Genomic DNA, 21210 nt, shown 5'->3' with positions numbered 1-21210 from the left:
TTTGTTTTCAATACATATTTTGACAATAATTGGCTGGGAAACACTGATGATTTAGAACAAGTCTGTTTATCTGGTAATCTTGACCTTTCTACATGTTTCATAAGTGGCAATCAATCCTGACGATACATGACATGAAATGCTTACACATTCCTGGTCACAACCTGATGGACTGTGTTCTGTGATGTATGTGTTATGTACAATTAATAGGCACTGAAAGCCCATAGCTGCAAAAATCTCTTCATATGACATTTAACCCCTTACCGACATGTGACGTATTAGAATATTACACATCGACTGCAGATGTGTTTGGAGAGGGCTCACGGGTTGAGCCCCATCCATACAAGGTGGGTGTTTGGTGAACACGATCACGGGTGTTAACCCTTCGAACGCCACTGACAAAGCTTCAATATTGACTTAGGCCATTTGTGTAGTATGACAGTATATGGTAGGATCAATCTCACAACCTAGGTTTAAAGTACCTTAGGGAGTCTGAAAAATAGTAAAAAAAAAAAGTAATAAAAAAGTTTAAAATAAAACAAAAAAATTTCAAATTACTCCCCTGTTCCTAGAACTGCTATAAAAATAAACTGTGAAAATCATAAACATGTTAGGTATCGCTATGTCCCCAAATTTCTGACCTATTAAAATATAATAGCAGTTTTTGCCGGGGTTGAACCCCATAAAGGAAAATAGAACCCAAATATCTAAAATGCCATTTTTTCAACATTTTGCAACACATAAAAATTTTTATAAAAAGGCCCTAGACTCCTCAGACTAGTATGAATGTTATCTCATCTCTCAAAAAATGAAATGTCACACAGCTCTATACACTGAATGAATATTTTTTTTTACATAAGGTTAATATATTTTTAAATGGATAGCAACCTGTATAAATTAAGTATGCTTGTGATTGTACCAACCCAAAGAATAAAGTAGACATGTCCAATTTCACTACATTTGGAAATTTTTTTCCTGCTTCCCAGTACAAGGCATGGAATATTAAATGATGTGACTGCATAGCTCAATTTATTATGCAGAAAACAAGCCATAACATAGCTCAATACATGGAAAAATAAAAAAGTTATAGATTTTTTAATGTGGGGAATGAAAAATAAAAAAAGTCCTGGTTGTTAAGCTGTGAGATTCAATTACAACATTGTACTGATACTATTCTGATCCTATTTTATAAGGATTTGTAACTACATGAGCAAGGCTTAAATATTTTTATAAGCATAATACTTTTATATACCCAATATTCTGGCCACTATTATGTTCAAGATTAGCGTTTTAGATAGCGTTTTAAGATTTTCAAGGCGGAAGGCTTGGCTCTTTTTTGGCATAGCTCAAGAATAGTGAAGAGTGAATCATCCAAGATTTGATTTATAGAAGCGACGTAAAGTTTTGCAAAATAAAATAAATCAGCCTGAGCCTATGTTGCTCCAATTCTTCTGGAGATTGGTATATGACCCTTTCTTGTCTGCTGAAACACAGATTTTTACAATAATGTTTTTTAATATTTTCCTCACCATTCCCCTTTCCCTAAACTCTAGGATGGATGACAGTATTAACTAATCGCCATTTTGGAAGATTTGTTTGAAGAAAATCAGAAAAAAGCTAGATTCATATCAAATCTACAAACCAATGAATAAAATTGCTAATTATCTGTCCCCGGCTAAGCATAGGTTGTTTTCAGCTTGTAATAGTCAGAATTCTTCCGTATCTCTGATTTTATGGGTATTGGATAAGGTTGACAAGGTTTAGCATTTCATCACTGTAGATATCTTGCTGTTAACTGCATAAGGATTTGTTAAAACCATAGAAATTGGATTGCATCACTTCTAGTGTGATTCCTTTAGATTGTAAAGCAGAAATGATCACACTTTCCAACATAATGTGGTTCAATTATTTGGCATATTTCTAAATCCTTTTCCGCTATGGATACATCTATTGAATTCATAAAGAGAATTTCTAAATATATACACAAAATGTACTATAGATACGTGTTATGATATGAACAGAACCTGACAGATACTGCTTGAGAGGTACCAACTACCAGGCAAAAATCTATAGCACCCTATAAAACTGATTAGTGCACCTTTCATACATAGCAATAGTGTGTTGGCAGTTCTGTTGGCCTCTACTATGTTTGTCATTAGCATCAAATTACAGTGGTAAGATTTTTTTTTTTAGTTTTATTAACAGTTTTGTTGCCGCTTCTCTTGAATTGACAATGTATTAATAAACATATCAATAAACACTATATACTTTTGTGAAAAAATATTATTAATGAAGTATTCCAGAAATAAGCATAATTCATATACATATGGGTCCTTAAAATATAAGCTACCATATATACTCGAGTATAAGCCGACCCGAGTATAAGCCGAGACCCCTAATTTTACCACCAAAAACTGGGAAAACCTATTGACTCGAATATAAGCCGAGGGTGTAGTATACAGCCATCCCCAAGTGGTATACAGCCAGCCTGCCCCCCTAATGTATACAGCCAGCCTGCCCCCCTAATGTATACAGACAGCCTTCCCCCCTAATGTATACAGCCAGCCTGCCCCCTAATGTATACAGCCAGCCTGCCCCTCTAATGTATACAGCCAGCCTGCCCCCCTAATGTATACAGCCAGCCTGCCCCTCTAATGTATACAGCCTGCCCCCTCATCTATACAGACTCCCCCCTCATGTATACAGGCAGCCTGCCCCCCTGTATGTTGAGCACATTAAAAAAAATAAACTTAATTCTCACCTTCCGGCGATACTCACCCCCGATCCTCGGCGGTGGCTCTCCATCCCCGGCAGCGGCTTCTGTCTTCTTTCTTCTTTTGCCTGGGGAGTCACATCCATGCGATCTTCCCGCCGGTGCTCACAATGATGTGGCGGTGTCACCGATGATAACGTCACACCGCCGCATCATAGTGAGCGCCGGCGGGGAGATCGCATGGACGCGACTCCGCCGGCAAAAGAAGAAAGAAGACAGCCGGCGCCGGGGATCGAGAGCCACCGCCGAGGATCGGAAGCTGGCGCCGAGGATTGGGGGTGAGTATCGCCGGAAGGTGAGAACTAAGTTTATTTATTTAATGTCCTGAATAGAGATGAGCGAACATGCTCGTCCGAGCTTGATGCTCGGTCGAGCATTAGGGTACTCGAAACTGCTCGTTGCTCGGACGAATACTTCGCCCGCTCGAGAAAATGGCAGCTCCCGCCGTTTTGCTTTTTGGCGGCCAGAAACAGAGCCAATCACAAGCCAGGAGACTCTGCACTCCACCCAGCATGACGTGGTACCCTTACACGTCGATAGCAGTGGTTGGCTGGCCAGATCAGGTGACCCTGGGATAGACTAGCCGCTGCCCGCGCTGCTCGGATCATTCTGTGTCTGGATGCCGCTAGGGAGAGAGCTGCTGCTGGTCAGGGAAAGCGTTAGGGTGTTCTATTAGCTTACTGTTAGGCAGGAGTGATTCTCAAAGAACCCAACAGCCCTTCTTAGGGCTACAATAACGTTCTACTTTTTTTATTTTAATTTGCATCTAGTACCATTTTGTGAGGAATTAGCAGGGGGACTTGCTACCGTTGTGTTTAGCTCTTAGTGGCACACATATCCATAGCAAAGACCGAAGTGGGAAAATTTAGTAGGGGTTGGATTTCAATTAGGCACTAACTCAGTGTCATCTCATCTGGCATAGTAGTGTGCTTTGATACTTGGCTAGAAAATAGCCATAGGAGAATACAAAGAGCTTACTTACGCATACAGCAGCGTTCTATATATTTGATTTCTGGTTGATCTGCTGGTGGCTGTACTTTCTGCAGTGCATGTACTAGCCAATTCTGAGCAATTTGTAGTGAGACTTGCGACCGCTGTGTTCTGCGCTTAGTGACGCACATATCCATAGCAAAGACCGAAGTGGGAAAATTTAGTAGGGGTTGGATTTCAATTAGGCACTAACTCAGTGTCATCTCATCTGGCATAGTAGTGTGCTTTGATACTTGGCTAGAAAATAGCCATAGGAGAATACAAAGAGCTTACTTACGCATACAGTAGCGTTCTATATATTTGATTTCTGGTTGATCTGCTGGTGGCTGTACTTTCTGCAGTGCATGTACTAGCCAATTCTGAGCAATTTGTAGTGAGACTTGCGACCGCTGTGTTCTGCGCTTAGTGACGCACATATCCATAGCAAAGACCGAAGTGGGAAAATTTAGTAGGGGTTGGATTTCAATTAGGCACTAACTCAGTGTCATCTCATCTGGCATAGTAGTGTGCTTTGATACTTGGCTAGAAAATAGCCATAGGAGAATACAAAGAGCTTACTTACGCATACAGTAGCGTTCTATATATTTGATTTCTGGTTGATCTGCTGGTGGCTGTACTTTCTGCAGTGCATGTACTAGCCAATTCTGAGCAATTTGTAGTGAGACTTGCGACCGCTGTGTTCTGCGCTTAGTGACGCACATATCCATAGCAAAGACCGAAGTGGGAAAATTTAGTAGGGGTTGGATTTCAATTAGGCACTAACTCAGTGTCATCTCATCTGGCATAGTAGTGTGCTTTGATACTTGGCTAGAAAATAGCCATAGGAGAATACAAAGAGCTTACTTACGCATACAGTAGCGTTCTATATATTTGATTTCTGGTTGATCTGCTGGTGGCTGTACTTTCTGCAGTGCATGTACTAGCCAATTCTGAGCAATTTGTAGTGAGACTTGCGACCGCTGTGTTCTGCGCTTAGTGACGCACATATCCATAGCAAAGACCGAAGTGGGAAAATTTAGTAGGGGTTGGATTTCAATTAGGCACTAACTCAGTGTCATCTCATCTGGCATAGTAGTGTGCTTTGATACTTGGCTAGAAAATAGCCATAGCAATAGGATAGCATTGTTTGGTTTTAAAAACTCAAAAAAAAACAAAATACACAAAAAAAAAAAAAAAACACAAAAAAAAACAAAAAAAAGTAAAAAAAAAAATAAAGTTATAACTCTCATTTTAAAAATGTTTAACCCGAGGGCTAGGGGTAGAGGACGAGGGCGGGGACGTGGGCGTCCAACTACTGCAGGGGTCAGAGGCCGTGGTCCTGGGCGGGGTGAGACACCACCTGCTGATGAGGGAGCAGGGGAACGCCGCAGAGCTACACTCCCTAGGTTCATGTCTGAAGTTACTGGGACTCGTGGTAGAGCACTGTTGAGGCCAGAACAGTGCGAACAGGTGATGTCGTGGATTGCTGACAATGCTTCGAGCAATTTGTCCACCACCAGTCAGTCTTCCACGCAGTCCACCCATGTCACCGAAATTGCCACTCCTCCAGCTCCTGCACCTCAGCCTCCTCCCCCCCAGTCTGCCCCCTCCCAGGAAAATTTGGCATTTGAACCGGCATACTCTGAGGAACTGTTTTCTGGACCCTTCCCACAGTCACAAACCACTTGTCCGGTTGCTGCTGAGCAATTTTCCGATGCCCAGGTTTTCCAACAGTCACAGTCTGTGGGTGATGATGACCTTCTTGACGTAGTGGAAGTGTGTAAAGAGGTGTCCGACGATGAGGAGACACGGTTGTCAGACAGTGGGGAAGTTGTTGTCAGGGCAGGAAGTCCGAGGGGGGAGCAGACTGAGGGATCGGAGGATGATGAGGTGACAGACCCAAGCTGGGTTGAGAGGCCGGGTGAACACAGTGCTTCTGAGACGGAGGAGAGTCCTCGACCAGAACAGGTTGGAAGAGGCAGTGGTGGGGCCAGACGGAGAGGCAGGGCCAGAGCTGGTGCATCAGCGCCAAATGTGTCAACTAGTGAAGCTCCCGTGGCGAGGGCTCCTGCGGCGAGGGCTAGATCTTCAGAAGTCTGGAGGTTCTTTAAGGAAACACCGGATGACCGACGGACTGTGGTGTGCAACATTTGCCAAACCAGGCTCAGCAGGGGTTCCACCACTACTAGCTTAACTACCACCAGTATGCGCAGGCATATGAATGCTAAACACCCCACTCAGTGGCAACAAGCCCGTTCACCTCCGGCCGTGCACACCACTGCTCCTTCCCCTGTGTCAGCTGCTAGTCAGCCCCCTGCCCAGGACCCTGCCACAAAAACCCCATCGTCGCCTCCACGATCCTCCACAGCATCCACCAGCGTTCAGCTCTCCATACCCCAGACGCTGGAGCGGAAACGCAAATATAGTGCAACCCACCCGCACGCCCAAGCCCTTAATGTGCACATCTCCAGATTGCTTAGCCTGGAGATGCTGCCCTATAGGCTAGTAGAGACCGAGGCCTTTCGCAACCTCATGGCGGCGGCCGCCCCTCGGTATTCGGTCCCCAGCCGCCACTACTTTTCCCGATGTGCCGTCCCAGCCCTGCACCAGCACGTGTCAGACAACATCATCCGTGCCCTGACCAACGCCGTTTCTGACAAGGTCCACCTGACCACGGACACGTGGACGAGTGCTGCCGGGCAGGGCCACTATATATCGCTGACGGCACATTGGGTTAACTTGGTGGAGGCTGGGACCGAGTCTGACACTGGGGCTGCTCATATACTGCCGACGCCGAGGATTGCGGGGCCTACCTCGGTCCAGGTGTTTCAGGCCTACTATGCCTCCTCCTCCTCCCACCCCTCCTCCACCTCCTCCTCCGAACTACCATCCGTGGGCACGGCGCCATCAGTCGGTAGCTCTAGGCACAGCAGCAGTGCCGTCGCTAAGCGACAGCAGACGGTGCTCAAACTGCTGAGCCTAGGCGACAAAAGGCACACCGCCCAAGAGCTATTACAGGGCATCACGGCGCAGACTGATCTGTGGCTGGCACCGCTGAACCTCAAGCCGGGAATGGTTGTGTGTGACAACGGCCGTAACCTGGTGGCGGCTCTGCAACTCGGCAGACTGACACATGTGCCATGCCTGGCCCATGTGTTAAATCTGATAGTTCAGCGTTTCCTCAAGACATACCCCAATCTGTCTGATTTGCTCACGAAGGTGCGCCGCATCTGTGCGCATTTCAGGAAGTCCAGCCCAGATGCTGCCACTCTCAGGGCAGCGCAGCGCCGCCTCCAACTGCCCGCTCACCGACTGTTGTGCGACGTGTCCACGAGGTGGAATTCAACACTGACCATGTTATCCAGAGTTTACCAGCAGCGCAGAGCGATTGTAGACTGCCAGATGTCAACTTCCACCAGAACTGGTAGTCAGGTCAGTCAGCTTCCTCAAGTCTACAATGAGGAGTGGACGTGGATGTCTGATATCTGTCAGGTGCTGAGTAACTTTGAGGAGTCAACACAGATGGTCAGTGGCGATGCCGCCATCATCAGCCTCACCATCCCGCTGCTTGGCCTGTTGAAAAACTCTCTGGTCAGCATGAAGTCGGAAGCTTTGCGCTCGTCACAAGAGACAGGGGAAGAATATTCCCTTGTTGATAGCCAAAGCACCCTCAGGTCTGTTTCTCAGCGCATATCGGAGGAGGTGGAGGTGGAGGAGGATGAGGAGGAAGAGGAGGAGAATGTTGGTGAGACACAAGAGGGGACCATTGTTGAGTCCTTTACTGTTCAGCGTGTATGGGCAGAAGAAGAGGAGTTGGAGGAGTTGGAGGAGGAGGAAATGGACAGTCAGGCCAGTGAGGGGAGTGAATTCTTACGCGTTGGTACTCTGGCGCATATGGCAGATTTCATGCTAGGCTGCCTATCCCGTGACCCTCGCGTTCAAAGAATTTATTCCAGCACCGATTACTGGGTGTTCACTCTCCTGGACCCACGGTACAAGCAAAATCTTTCCACTCTCATCCCTGCAGAGGAAAGGAGTGTGAGAATGCATGAATACCAGCAGGCCCTGGTGCACAAGCTGAAACAGTATTTCCCTTCTGACAGCGCTAGTGGCAGAGTGCGTAGTTCTGCGGGACAAGTAGCGAGGGAGAGTAGGCGAGCAGGCAGCTTGTCCAGCACTGGCAAGGGTACGCTTTACAAGGCTTTTGCCAGCTTTATGTCACCCCAGCAAGACACTGTCACCTGTCCCCAGTCTCGGCAGAGTAGGGCTGATCTTTACAGAAAGATGGTGAGGGAGTACGTAGCTGACCATACCATCGTCCTAAATGATCACACAGCTCCCTACAACTACTGGGTTTCAAAGCTGGACATGTGGCACGAACTGGCGCTGTACGCCTTGGAGGTTCTTGCCTGCCCTGCCGCTAGCGTCTTGTCCGAGCGGGTTTTCAGTGCAGCTGGTGGCATCATCACCGATAAGCGTACACGCCTGTCGACTGACAGCGCTGACAGGCTGACGCTTATTAAAATGAATAAAGGCTGGATTTCTCAGAATTTCCAATCTCCACCAGGTGAAGGAAGCTCAACCTGAATAATTGATCCACTCCTCCTCCTCCTCATTTTCCTCCTTCTCCTCCTCTTTGTACAGTAAAGCAGAGGAAAATGGCTATTTTTTGACAGGGCCCACTGGCTCTTGCTATAGTACTTCATGCATTTAATTTTTCTGGAGGGCCACCTACCCGGTCCTCTGTTTGAAACAATTTTTGTGAGTGCCACATACAGGCACTCAATCTATTCCATTTTACTGCAGGGCCACCTACCTGCTCCTCTGGTTTGAAACATTTTTGGGACTGCCACATACAGGCACTCAATCTATTCCATTTTACTGGAGGGCCACCTACCTGCTCCTCTGGTTTGAAAATTTTTTGGGACTGCCACATACAGGCACTCAATCTATTCCATTTTACTGCAGGGCCACCTACCTGCTCCTCTGGTTTGAAACATTTTTGGGACTGCCACATACAGGCACTCAATCTATTCCATTTTACTGGAGGGCCACCTACCTGCTCCTCTGGTTTGAAAAATGTTTGGGACTGCCACATACAGGCACTATCCAAATTAAATTGTCTCCATAGCAGCCTCCACACGTTGTCTCCATTGCTACCTCCAAAAGTCGTCCATATAGCTGCCTCCATACATCGTCCCTTTATCAAACGAGGTGTGTCAGGCAGAAATTTGGGTTGTTTTCATGGATTCCACATCAAAGTTGTTAACTTTGTCGCCACCCTGCTGTGTTATCCACAAAATATACTGGCAAACTTTTACCATTTAGGGATATTATTTCAGCGCTTCTTGCGCATCTGTTTACATTCCCCTCACCCGGCATATCCTAAACTTATAAGAACGCTACTACACTTGATCTTATACAAAAGGTTCTTAGAAGTGCTGTTTGGGGAGTAGCCTAGAGACAGGGGCTTGAATTGGCGAAAGCTCGCCTGGCAGCGGAGCGCCAGCTCCATGCGCATCATGCGCTTCTTGCGCATCTGTTTACATTCCCCTCACCCGCCATATCCCAAACTTATAAGAACGCTACTACACTTAACTTGGTGCAGGCTGGGACCGAGTCTGACCCTGGGGCTGGTCATATACTGCCGACGCAGAGAATTGCGGGGCCTACCTCGGTCCAGGTCTCAAAGGCCTACTATACCTCCTCCCACCCCTCCTCCACCTCCTCCTCCTCCGAATTACCATCCGTGGGCATGGCGCCATCAGTCGGTAGCTCTAGGCACAGCAGCAGTGCCGTCGCTAAGCGACAGCAGGCGGTGCTGAAACTGCTGAGCCTAGGCGATAAAAGGCACACCGCCCAAGAGCTATTACAGGGCATTCCACATCAAAGTTGTTAACTTTGTCGCCACCCTGCTGTGTAATCCACAAAATATACTTGCAAACTTTTACCATTTAGGGATATTATTTCAGCGCTTCTTGCGCATCTGTTTACATTCCCCTCACCCGCCATATCCTAAACTTATAAGAACGCTACTACACTTGATCTTATACAAAAGGTTCTTAGAAGTGCTGTTTGGGGAGTAGCCTAGAGACAGGGGCTTGGATTGGCAAAAGCTCGCCTGGCTGCAGAGCGCCAGCTCCATCCCAAGATCCAACTAACATAGTTGCAGCACCTTTAATCTACTACTAGTTCACTGCCTCCATAATAATAATAATAATAATCTTTATTTATATAGCGTCATCATATTCTGTAGCGCTTTACAAATCATAGGAAACAAATACAAATGTAATGTAACAGAGCACAACATTTGTATGGAACAACAGGAGTGAGGTCCCTGCTCGCCAGAGCTTACGGTTTATGAAGATGATGGGGTAACACGAGGTAAAAGAATATTTAATGGCCTAGCCATTCTTCTTAGGGAATAGAAAAAAATATAATAAATGGAATTGCTGTCGCTTGAACCACTCAGCCGTCATCTTATATACCAGGTCCAGGGTGAATGGGACTGCAGAGAAGTCTGGTGCCTGTTGGTTGCTGGATAACAGATGGGAGGACGACACAGGACGGGTTAGTAGAAGAGTTAAAACTTCATGCAGTTAATGAGTGTTATAGGCTTGCCTAAAGAAATGGGTTTTAAGAGCACGTTTGAAACTTTGGAGGTTAGGTATTAGTCTGATAGTCCAGGGCAGAGCATTCCATAGAATTGGTGCAGCTCTAGAGAAGTCTTGGAGACGCGAGTGGGAGGTCCGCACTAGGGTAGAGGTTAATCTAAGATCACTGGCGGATCTAAGAGCACGGGTTGGGCGATAGACTGAGATAAGAGAGGAGAGGTAGGGGGGTGCAGCATTATACAGAGCTTTATGGATGAGGGTTATTATTATTTTAAACTGTATTCGAAAGGAGACTGGCAGCCAGTGCAGCGACTGGCATGAACTGTAAGCATACATGGTCCCCTTATCAAACGAGCTGTGTCAGGCAGAATTTTGGGTTGTTTTCATGGCTTCCATGTTAACTTTGTCGCCACCCTGCTGTGTAATCCACAAAATATACTGGCAAACTTTTATCATGTACCGATATTATTTGAGCGCTTCTTGCTCACCTCCTTTGGTTCCTCTCTGACACCCATTGGTTTGAAGCCTGAGTCCAATTAGGGTATGTCGCCATGCCACTCTCTAGCCTGCTGCCGCTGCCTCTGCCTCTGCATGCCGTCCCCTATAGTGTCAGGGTCAATTATTGGATGTTTTACATGCTATCTAGCTTCATTCTGTCACTCTGTCATGGCCATGCTGTTGCCCATAATTTCGGCATAATGGTGCGATTAAGCAGCCTCAGAGGCATCCATGCATGCTGCCCCTGCTGTTTCCTGTCCATTTCCGTGGTGTTTCCATCCTTTTCTGAGGTTCCCAGGTGTTTGGCCAAGCTTCCCTGTGCAGAGCCTTGGTCCCCTTGAAAAATGCTCGAGTCTCCCATTGACTTCAATGGGGTTCGTTATTCGAGACGAGCACTCGAGCATCGGGAAAAGTTCGTCTCGAATAACGAGTACCCGAGCATTTTAGTGTTCGCTCATCTCTAGTCGATAATACACACCAGCCTTTTTGTGTTTACACATTACATGTCCTGCACATACCTAGGCAGGTCATGTGATCATCACTATGTTTGGCTGTAGTCAGTTGGTTGCTGGGTATCCAGTATGGCCAGTGTTGTGGTGAGACCCATCTCAGTGAGGTAATGTGCAGTGATGCAGTTATACATCATTATTATGGTAACAACATAGAACAGTATGTTACATAATAACTGGGAGCAGAGCCTGAAAGGGGGGAGTGGTTACTGAGAACAAAAGGATCATGGGATTGTAGTTTCCAGTGGCAGCCAGCTTGGTGAAAACTCCACCTACTTTAGAAAGCCCATAACATTGTGAATCATAAAATCAAAATATTTAAGCTTCATTTTGTAACTAATGACATTGAGTTTTGTTATATTCATTAATTTCAAGCATTATGGGTTTTTGTATCAGATGTTCATATTCCTAGAATACCCCTTTAAGTCAAAGGAAATCTGCCATCATAATAAATCCTGTTAAACCAGATACACTTATTCATAGATCCAGGCACCATTGTGCTAATCTTCTTATATTTGTTATTCATGGCCTCCTTCCTTCTAAAATAAACTGAAGTCATGCTAATCAGCCTGGGCTACCCTAGCCGCTTTGTGATCTGACTTTACAGGCTGTTACACTGTCTCATCCTTTCCTCTGCTTCCTCAGCACTTGAGTGCCGTGAGTACTCCATGCTGTAATCCAAGTGCTGATGAGGGAGCTGGGGGAATGTGAGACAGATCGCAGATGGGTTAGGATAGCCTCTCCGGCTCATTAGCATAGTTTTAAACATTTATTTTAGGGGAATAAGGGAGGAAGCCATGGATAACATATATAAGAAGATTACCACAGTCACAGTGGCTGAATCTATGAGTTTATAATGCTTGATTTTGATAGTAGATTTTCTTTAAATCCAGAAGCATCTTCAGAACATTGACTTTTAAAAATGTGTTTACTGCTTGGAGGAGATTTGGTTTGAAGTATTTCATGAGACCTTGTAAAAGCCAAAAAGTAAAAGTAGGTAACATTGTTAGGTTGACACTTAACCTTCCTAAATTATTAAAGCCTCTGCAGATCCCTGTTTGTATATTTTTTGTAGCTTTAGGAATTATTATTATCTGCAGAATGTGTCGTTTTTCGTTTACGCCATTGATGCTACAGGCAAGATGGAGAGTTCACTACCCTTTCAAGATGTAATGCATTTTGGACCTAGTCTGGTGTGCAGTTATGTAGCCAGCGAATGTCAACATGGCTGCATCTGATGTACAGTGTCCTTAAGGCATACAACTTTGCATTTGTGTTAAAACACAGCTGCCTCATGACTAGTTATTCTACCGCAGGCTTTTTCATTATAACAAGAGAGATAAATAAAGAATGCCTCAATGCGCTGAGGGCTAGTCACAAATTATCTCCGAAAATTATTAGTTACTCAGTTTAATAATGAATTTATTGCAGAAACTCAGTAAATATGTATCACTGTTGCTCTTGGCACCCCGTACAATGCTTATATCTTGGAATTGCTGGGCAATGATTTCCATGGGCTAATTACTGACATAACAGATGGAAAAAGAGACAAGAAATGGAAGAAGAAAACAGGAAAACAAGACATGAATATAACAAGTTGAAGTGCTAAGCAGGTTAAGGCTTGTATTACACTTTCTTATTGTTGGGGCACATTTTAATTGTAAAATAAATATTTGTATTTCTGTCATACTTTTTTAATATGTTTAGATTTTAAACAAAATCCAATTTATAAATTTCCTTACACACAGCGAGGGTATCAATCACACGCTGGTACATGGTACGCCCGTGCATGATTTACACCCTGCCCCTCCCAGCGTGCTGGATATGTCTAGAGCCTCCTGATATGTGATATAGCCTGCGCCAGTTCCTCGACCTGTGGGCAGGGTTCCCTTCATGCCCCTTCCACACCTACTTGGTTGTGCCACAATTCCTGACATTGGGAATTGTGGCTATTTCAGGACTTTTACAACAAAAAACTTGTTTAAAAGCTCTGATAACCACCCATACAGTATATATGCCTATTATCTCCTCCCTTTTCATTTTTTTTCCAGAAACATGCATATGCTAATTTGATGCTTTTGATCTTTATGCAATGTAAAACACTTAAATATTTCTATGGTTTTTTAGATGTCTCTAAACAGATTTCTACCTTGACTATGGGAATGTAGTACATGAAAGGCCTGTGTACATGAGACCACAATATCAATAGTTGCTTTTAGGAACAACAATTGATGCTTTATAGGACCAAACAATGAACTGTACTATACAATTCTTTTTACACAAATAAATTACACAATCAATTTCTTGATGTTCGTAGTGTTTTTTGTCCAACAGAAATGACTGTATTTATCTAAGATTGTATTCATCAAATGTCTGTATTTTGGAATTGAATGACTCTTTTATCGAAACATAATCAAAATAATAGGGTTTGTTGTTTTATAGCTATTCACAAACCCAGTTCTATGTATTTGATGTGATACCAAGAAAAAAACATTGACTTGTTTACCACATAAATCTAAATTAAATATAAGAATATAAATAATGATGCTTTATGCTGTTGCTTAATCTGCATAAATCCTGCCTTAGTAAATGTTACACTTTTTGGTTGATAATTGTCAGTATCCATAATTTTAATTATCTTTTATATCTTTATCTTATGTCCTGCTTTTTACATAGTGCCCAACTCAATGCCTTACTTACGGTATTAGATTTTAAGACAGAAACAAATTCAACAATTTTTTGCGTTTGGTATCTTGGATATACAATATGTGAAGATGTAAATTCTTAACATCTGAAAAATACATGTAATTATATTCTGTATTAACATCTTTGGTGATTCAACACTGACATGTTTATTTGAAATTGTGTAATCCTTTTGGAGACTGCAAACCAGAGACACATCTGTTATTTTCCTTGCACAGCAGAATCAGAATAAAAGAACATTGAACTTGAGAACCCAAGTCTTATTGATATGTAAAGGAAAACAGAGTGTTTAATGCAACCACCGAAATTAAATGTTCAGTTATGTTGATGGTTTTCTTTAACCGCCTGGATTAACCCATTTTTATGCTTGAGTAGCATAGCCTATATTGTTTTTCTATCCATCTTACTGACAGTCACGTAATGACTTTGTTATAATTAAGCGTAACATAATTTATTATGTAAATGTATTTATATTTAAATGTGGGGGGAAGTGGTTCCAGAGATCCAAGAATTAAATGTCTTAGTTATAAGGATCACTGGGAGACATGGAACCTGCAGCAATAACGAGAGCGGGCAAGAAAGGTCTTCGATGAGGCCACACAGAGACTTCCCTTTTATGATTTATGAGATTTCTCGAAAATATTGGCACAGTGATTGTTTTCTTGTTGAATCTACTGCATATTTCTCCTGGCCTTTAATTTAAAGAAAGAAAAAATATCAGTTCTAATATTAATCATTTAATATCAAGGAATATAAGAAACTTTGTGATATAAAGGAAGATAAGATTGTTCAAATCTCTTTCAAGGGATTGGTTATTGCCTTGGCACCAGAAACTTGTCTCTAAAATAATAAATAGGTTTCTAACACCCAACTAGGGGAAACACCCAACTAGTTTCCATATTCTCTTGTACAGCATATAGTCAGTAATAAAACATAGGTTGACTCCAAAAAATGCTAAACTCCTATAATTACTACTGTATAAACTCGAGTATAAGCCGACCCAAGTATAAGCCGAGACCCCTAATTTTACCACCAAAAACTGGGAAAACCTATTGACTCGAGTATAAGCCAAGGGTGGCAAATGCATTGGTCACAGACCCCCCCCCCAGTATATAGCCAGCCATCTCCCTATAATATACAGCCTGCCCCCTGCAGTATACAGCCAGCCCAGCTTGCCCCCAGTAGTATACAGCCTGCCCCCAGTAGTATACAGCCAGCCCAGCTTGCCCCCAGTAGTATACAGCTTGCCCCCAGTAGTATACAGCCTGCCCCCAGTAGTATACAGCCTGCCAGAATTTAAAAAAATAGTAAACTTATATACTCACCCTCCAGTGGCCCCGATGTGCAGCGCTGCTCCCCCGATGTCCGCGCGGCTCCTCTTCTGTAAGATTGTGCTGGGCACCGCCATTGTTCTCTCCCGGGTGGCAGGCGCATAGTATGACGTGCCGCTGCTGACGTCATACTAGGCACCACCCGGGAGAGAAAAAAGCACGATCTTACAGAAGAGGAGCCGGGAAGCCAGAAGACGAGCCGCATGGACATCAGGGGAGCACCGCTGCACATCGGGGTCACCGGAGGGTGAGTATATAAGTTTATTATTTTTTAAGCCCAGTATTGACTCGTGTATAAACCGAGGAGACGTTTTTCAGCACATTTTTTGTGCTGAAAAACTCGGCTTATACATGAAATAAATAAAATGGACTGGGTAGTCCTGCATCTGTAGTCAAATACATAATTCTGTCAAAAGTTATAAAACAAGAAAATTTTCAATGTAATTGAAAAGGTCATTGAGGCACATTTATCAAATTGTTTAAGACATATGGGGGGACATGTATCTTTATTTCTGCTAGTCAAATTGTCTACTTTTGACGTTTTTCTGACTTTTCACTGCGACTTTTGCTGTTGAAATTATGTATCTTTATTTTCCAGATGTTCTGTGCAACTTTTCACTTATGTATCACTTTTCTTGCTTACTTTTGCAAATCTGCACCTGGTCCAGGACAGGTGCAAAGGAAAGATTTTTAAATGATTTAGATGATTTCACATGCTTTAAATGTTTACAATTTTGCATAGTACCAATCTTTTATGAAAATTCATACATTTTTGCACTTTTCTTTTATTAAATGTATTGGTTACTTCTAAGGGTGAGGTCACATGTGATGTGGTGTTTTGCTTGTGTTTTGAAACTGAAATGCTTGTGTGACCGCACCCTTAACATCATGTGTGACCGCAGCCTCATGTGTCATCATCTCCTTGGGGTGTAACTACAGTGCTTAAAATGCAGGACACAGCCTCAAATCCAAAATTTACAGTAGTGTCCGGTCCTGTATATCCACTCCTTGTATTCATGTGGATTTGATACATTTGCAACAAAAAGTCATGTATCCTAAGTAAAAAGACATGATCATACATAAGGTGCAAAAAAGAGTTGTCAAATGTCTCAAAAATTCACCAAATAATGGGTTTAAGACAGTTTCTATACACTTTTCCGACTAGTACGACAGGAGGCATGTAAAAGTAATGTTTAAACAAGTTAGAACACTAGGGGGAGGGGGGGTTCTATCGGAACTTGGACATCAATTTTATATTGTCCTCCTTGTGCCATCTCTATGCCAAGTGGAAGGGAGTGAAAGATTTGTGCCCTGCAGTGGAGCCGGTCACCTTGGGGCATTCCTGCCCACTAGATATAGTGAACTGGCTATATCATAATTCTATGCAAGGCAGGATCTAGCATACAATTGCGAGGCAGCACTGCTGCCCACTGGGTGTATCTAGAGGCTAGAAACTCTTCATATATCTGAACATGCTTGGTGGGCAGAACATCATTTGCTGGTGCACTATGTGCCAGCATATGATAAATCTCCCTCCAGAAGCAATGCTACCCCAACAACAGGCTCTTCAAGATGCATTTGATATGGTGCCTTGTATGCTTTTTATATAATGTGTATATATGTTTTTTATGGTTTTGACATTGGTTTTGCATAGTGAAACTTTCATTGGATTTTGAAAGAAATAACATGTCCATGTGACCTTTTGATATTTTGTTCTTTACATTAACAATGTTTATGTAGTTTGTAACTAGTTTGTAGTGTGGATTAATTGACTTTAAAAGAATGTTTGTTTTCATAAATACTTAAAACTCAGTTTTATGTATTTCAAAGCATTGATATCAATGGCAGTGGTAAATACAGGATATAACTTTTTCCAATAGATTTTAGGAATTTGGTAGTGTATGTGATAAAACAGAAGGTAAAAGATTGTGATATGAATTTACTTGAGGGGTTGAGAAGACTATAGCACACAGTCAAGGCTTAAAGCCTGTAGGGATATCTATCTTACTGAGTGATTATTGAGCCTGGATCTTTTATTGTCTCTGTTTGTGAACTAGAGCTGTCACCGTAAGACTGAGCATGCTGTTGAAATGAAAACGGCCTCGAGAAAAACAAATGGGATGAACGTTAAAAAGATATTTAGGAGGTGACATAACATAGTGAAAAATGAGAAGTGATTTTTTAGCAAAGAAAATGAAAATTTTTGACAAGTTTGTAAGACACAATTGCAACATTAAACAAAATAAAATGAATTGTTCAGGTTATAGGTAATATTATGAATGCAAACCCTAAATACAAACACTTACAATGAGAGGCTGCACTTCTCTAAAACATGCATATTTGACAGTACCATGTATGATAAACTACACAGTGAACCGAGGCAATGTTCTATGATAAAAAGAAAGTATTAGAAATAAATCATTATCCCACCCATTACTTGGAAAACTCCATCTCTGCTAGGACTACCTTATGTGGTATAATAGGAAAAAAACACTACAAGGAGGATTGATATTTGTTTTCTTAAAATTAGAAATCTTCTATAAGTTCTCTGAGTGATAAAGATAGCCCATACCTAACAGCACAGGCATAACAATCATCACAAGTTTTGCTTTACAGTTAGCTTGAGGATGATTGAATTGAATGGAACAAGGGAACTGACAGGGGTCAAAATAATATTTACAAGATGATTCCTACATTCTCCAAACTTTTCTGAAATGATAAAGAAGTTATAAATGTTTTATATTTTCCACTCAAAACCTGCTCACCTATGTCTATAATTCATCTTTTGGTGATGTATAGAACATGAAGATTTTTTATCCATATGTCTCAAAACAAACAGTTAATTCTACCTACCTCACATGTTACTTTGTGTTGTGCATCTGTTTTCATACTTTGAGCATTATAATCTTTACATAATGATATTTGGCAGCCATTTGTATATATGATGGCATACTGCGATTAAAAGGCATTTACACAATTTGCACAACAGATGGCATTTGATTTTCTTATATGTTGTAAGTTTCTGAAAATAGCTCATAAAATCTGATGGAGGGCTTTAAAGTATTGATTCATTTGGAAATTCCTCATGAGAAATGAATTTCTGATGGCAGGTAAATGGTTCACACCTCAATCGTGGCAAGTACCCATCACAGGTGTGAGTGATGTGTGTTTGCTGTATATTCCAGCCAACATTCATCAAGTATTAAGAGGCAAGTACTTCATACTGCGTTTGAACTTTGAAGGGTTTAAACTTTAAGCATTAGGATTTGTAAGTAGAATTTTGTAAGTAGCACAAGCATACACATTTTTCTGATCATTTTGAGTTGTCTTTTATGCTTACAGTACTTATAGGGGTGTTCCAGGAATCCCAGAAAAATCAAAGTGTATGTACTCTGCTCTGTCTCCTGGTTTCTGCATTATCGAGCAGAACATGTTGAGCTTTGGTTACATCAACCATTTAATGTCAATTGTTTGCTTAACTGGCCACTGTATGGTCTTTAAGCATATAATGACTCTACTGGCAAACAAGGGTCTGGGTGGCCATAACTGGCATAAAGTAGCTGTGGATAATAAAAAGAAGCACTTACTCTTCATAAATAGGTTTTGAAAGAGATTTTCAAGAGCAGATAGCCCTTATAAGTTACTGCTTCATCTTTAATTGAAAATAAATATTTTGCTGCTTTTAAATGCATAAAATGCAATGGAATTATTTATCATTAGGCATATTCTTTCAAATACTTAAACATTCTTTGACATGGGCCAATATATCTAGAATGCCTATCTTTTGTGTTGCTTCCTCTCCATCTTTCTTATTTGGTTTGCTCATCTCTTGCTGTATTTTATTTAATAATGTTTTTTTCATTTAAACTAGTAATGATCCACATGGTCTATATTACTCATTATACTGTTTATATTTTATGAGTATATGTAATCTATATATACAATATTTAACAGTAAAAGCATTGTACAATTATCCCAGATATCTACAAAAACAACATAATAAACAATCATCAAATAAGAAATACCTTAAAAGTGAATTGCTCATTGAATACAGGATTAAGGGTCTTTCTGTGGACCTTCGTTTCAAATTTCTTCTTTTTATCTGGCAGCAAAAATAGCTTCACATAAGGATCTGATGTACCTCCCATATCTAAAGCAGGTAGTTCAGCGGCTTGAATTATCCCCACCATGAGCTAAAAATAGAGCAAAAAAGAGATGACATTCAACTCTAAAAATGTAACAAAGCATATTCCATTCCTTCCTACAGGGCTTAAATACCAAGCCAAGATTATATATGATTTCTCACATTTCTAATCTATATCTTATTCTTCTCATTTTTTTAACCATCTGTAGGAAACATTGCCGCATTTGTATATATAGTCAGTTCTAGGAAATGAAGGACTTTAATTTTAATTTTCTTTTAAAATTCTTTATAATGAATTGGAAACATTTATATCTCTTATCATTAAATCCCTTAATGACATCACTCTTATTAGTTTTTTGTTTCAGTGTTTTCTTTGGAACATATTGGGTCAGATTTATCAAGCTGTCTGAAAGTCAGAATATTTCTAGTTGCCCATGGCAACCAATCACAGCTCAGCTTTAATTTTACCAACTAGAAATATTCTGACTTTCAGACACTTCATAAATCTGCCCCATTGTATTTCCTACTGGCACCATCTACTATTCTGTGCAATGTAACACGAAGGTGAAAAAACATCCCAAATACAGTACAATTTTTATGATGTGCGATCCAGATCACACGTTCCCTTTTTTCTTTGAGTATGATCACAGAGATACAACATTTATGTAGTTTGTGAAATGCTTTATTATGTTTCCAAAAATGTATTTTAACTTTCTTTATACTGCTATAAATGGAGCTACATAAAATGAAATTGACCAGCTGAAATTTTCGGTTGAAAAAGCATCAGTTTGGGCATTATGACATTTATTTTTATAATGGCAAAGTCTGAAATAATTATATTTTTTGAGCATTTTGGGACCTGTTAATGATTTTGTTTATTTATATGGCATTCTAGAGAAATGGATTTGGTTGAAATTTATATATTTGTTTAAATTTTAAAATGTTTAAAATGTTTAGTTTTCTTTTAATATTTTACTAATCTAGGCCCTCTAGTGTGTTTGAACCATAGGATATCACTCATCTAATATGATGTAATACTACTGTACTGCAGTAAACATATATACAGTTTCAATATCTTACAGGCTGTTTTACAGTTTACTAAGTGACAGGCTTTATAGTAACTGATTAAATAAAAGATGGTTTACATGTCACAGTTGGATTTATCCAAGGAATTAAAATGATGGGAAAAGGTGCCAGCTCCCATCATAGCACTTAACAGTGGATATATGCTGTATAAAACATTTGACAGTAAAAGGAGGGTTCATCCTCTGAGTCCTCTACCTACAGTCTTAAAACAATGCTGCACTATTATATAATGTCATGTTTTGTTATTAGGCTAAAGGAATAATTTTGAAATATGGTAAGCGCCACTTGGTTTAGTATCAACCCATGACTGATTGTGTGAAAAAGAATGAATAAGAGTTTGGAGTCATGCCTATATGTTAGTACTGTTATCTGTTAGCTGAATGTCTAAAATGGCTTGGGAAGGGTTTCTGAAAAAGGAACCTTTTTGTTTTTGAATCTTCTAGGGTGCCACCATTTTTAATTTGCTTGTCTAAAAGATTAGCAATATTCTAGATAAAAATGGCAAGATTCATTATGCCTTCCAGTGATTTCTGATGGAGCATGGCAGACAATGGGCGCTAACAGGGGCGTGAATACCCTGATCCAC

At 41.4% G+C, this 21210-nt stretch overlaps 1 protein-coding gene across 2 annotated transcripts in view; it reads right to left on the bottom strand.

Moving 5' to 3' along the window:
- Nucleotides 1-21210, bottom strand: part of SYT1 (synaptotagmin 1) — a 364786-nt gene that overhangs the window by 83707 nt on the left and 259869 nt on the right. For both annotated transcript variants that reach the window (XM_072146793.1, XM_072146795.1), the window contains exon 9: nucleotides 19420-19587. In XM_072146793.1, the coding sequence (XP_072002894.1) occupies nucleotides 19420-19587 (168 nt within the window). The remainder of the gene's footprint in view (nucleotides 1-19419; nucleotides 19588-21210) is intronic.

The sequence above is a fragment of the Engystomops pustulosus genome, chromosome 4, assembly GCF_040894005.1.
Source record: "Engystomops pustulosus chromosome 4, aEngPut4.maternal, whole genome shotgun sequence".
In the NCBI taxonomy this organism is placed as follows: Eukaryota; Metazoa; Chordata; class Amphibia; order Anura; family Leptodactylidae; genus Engystomops; species Engystomops pustulosus.
The sequence above is the reverse complement of the archived record's forward strand: the minus strand, read 5'-3'. Positions and strand labels throughout refer to the sequence as shown.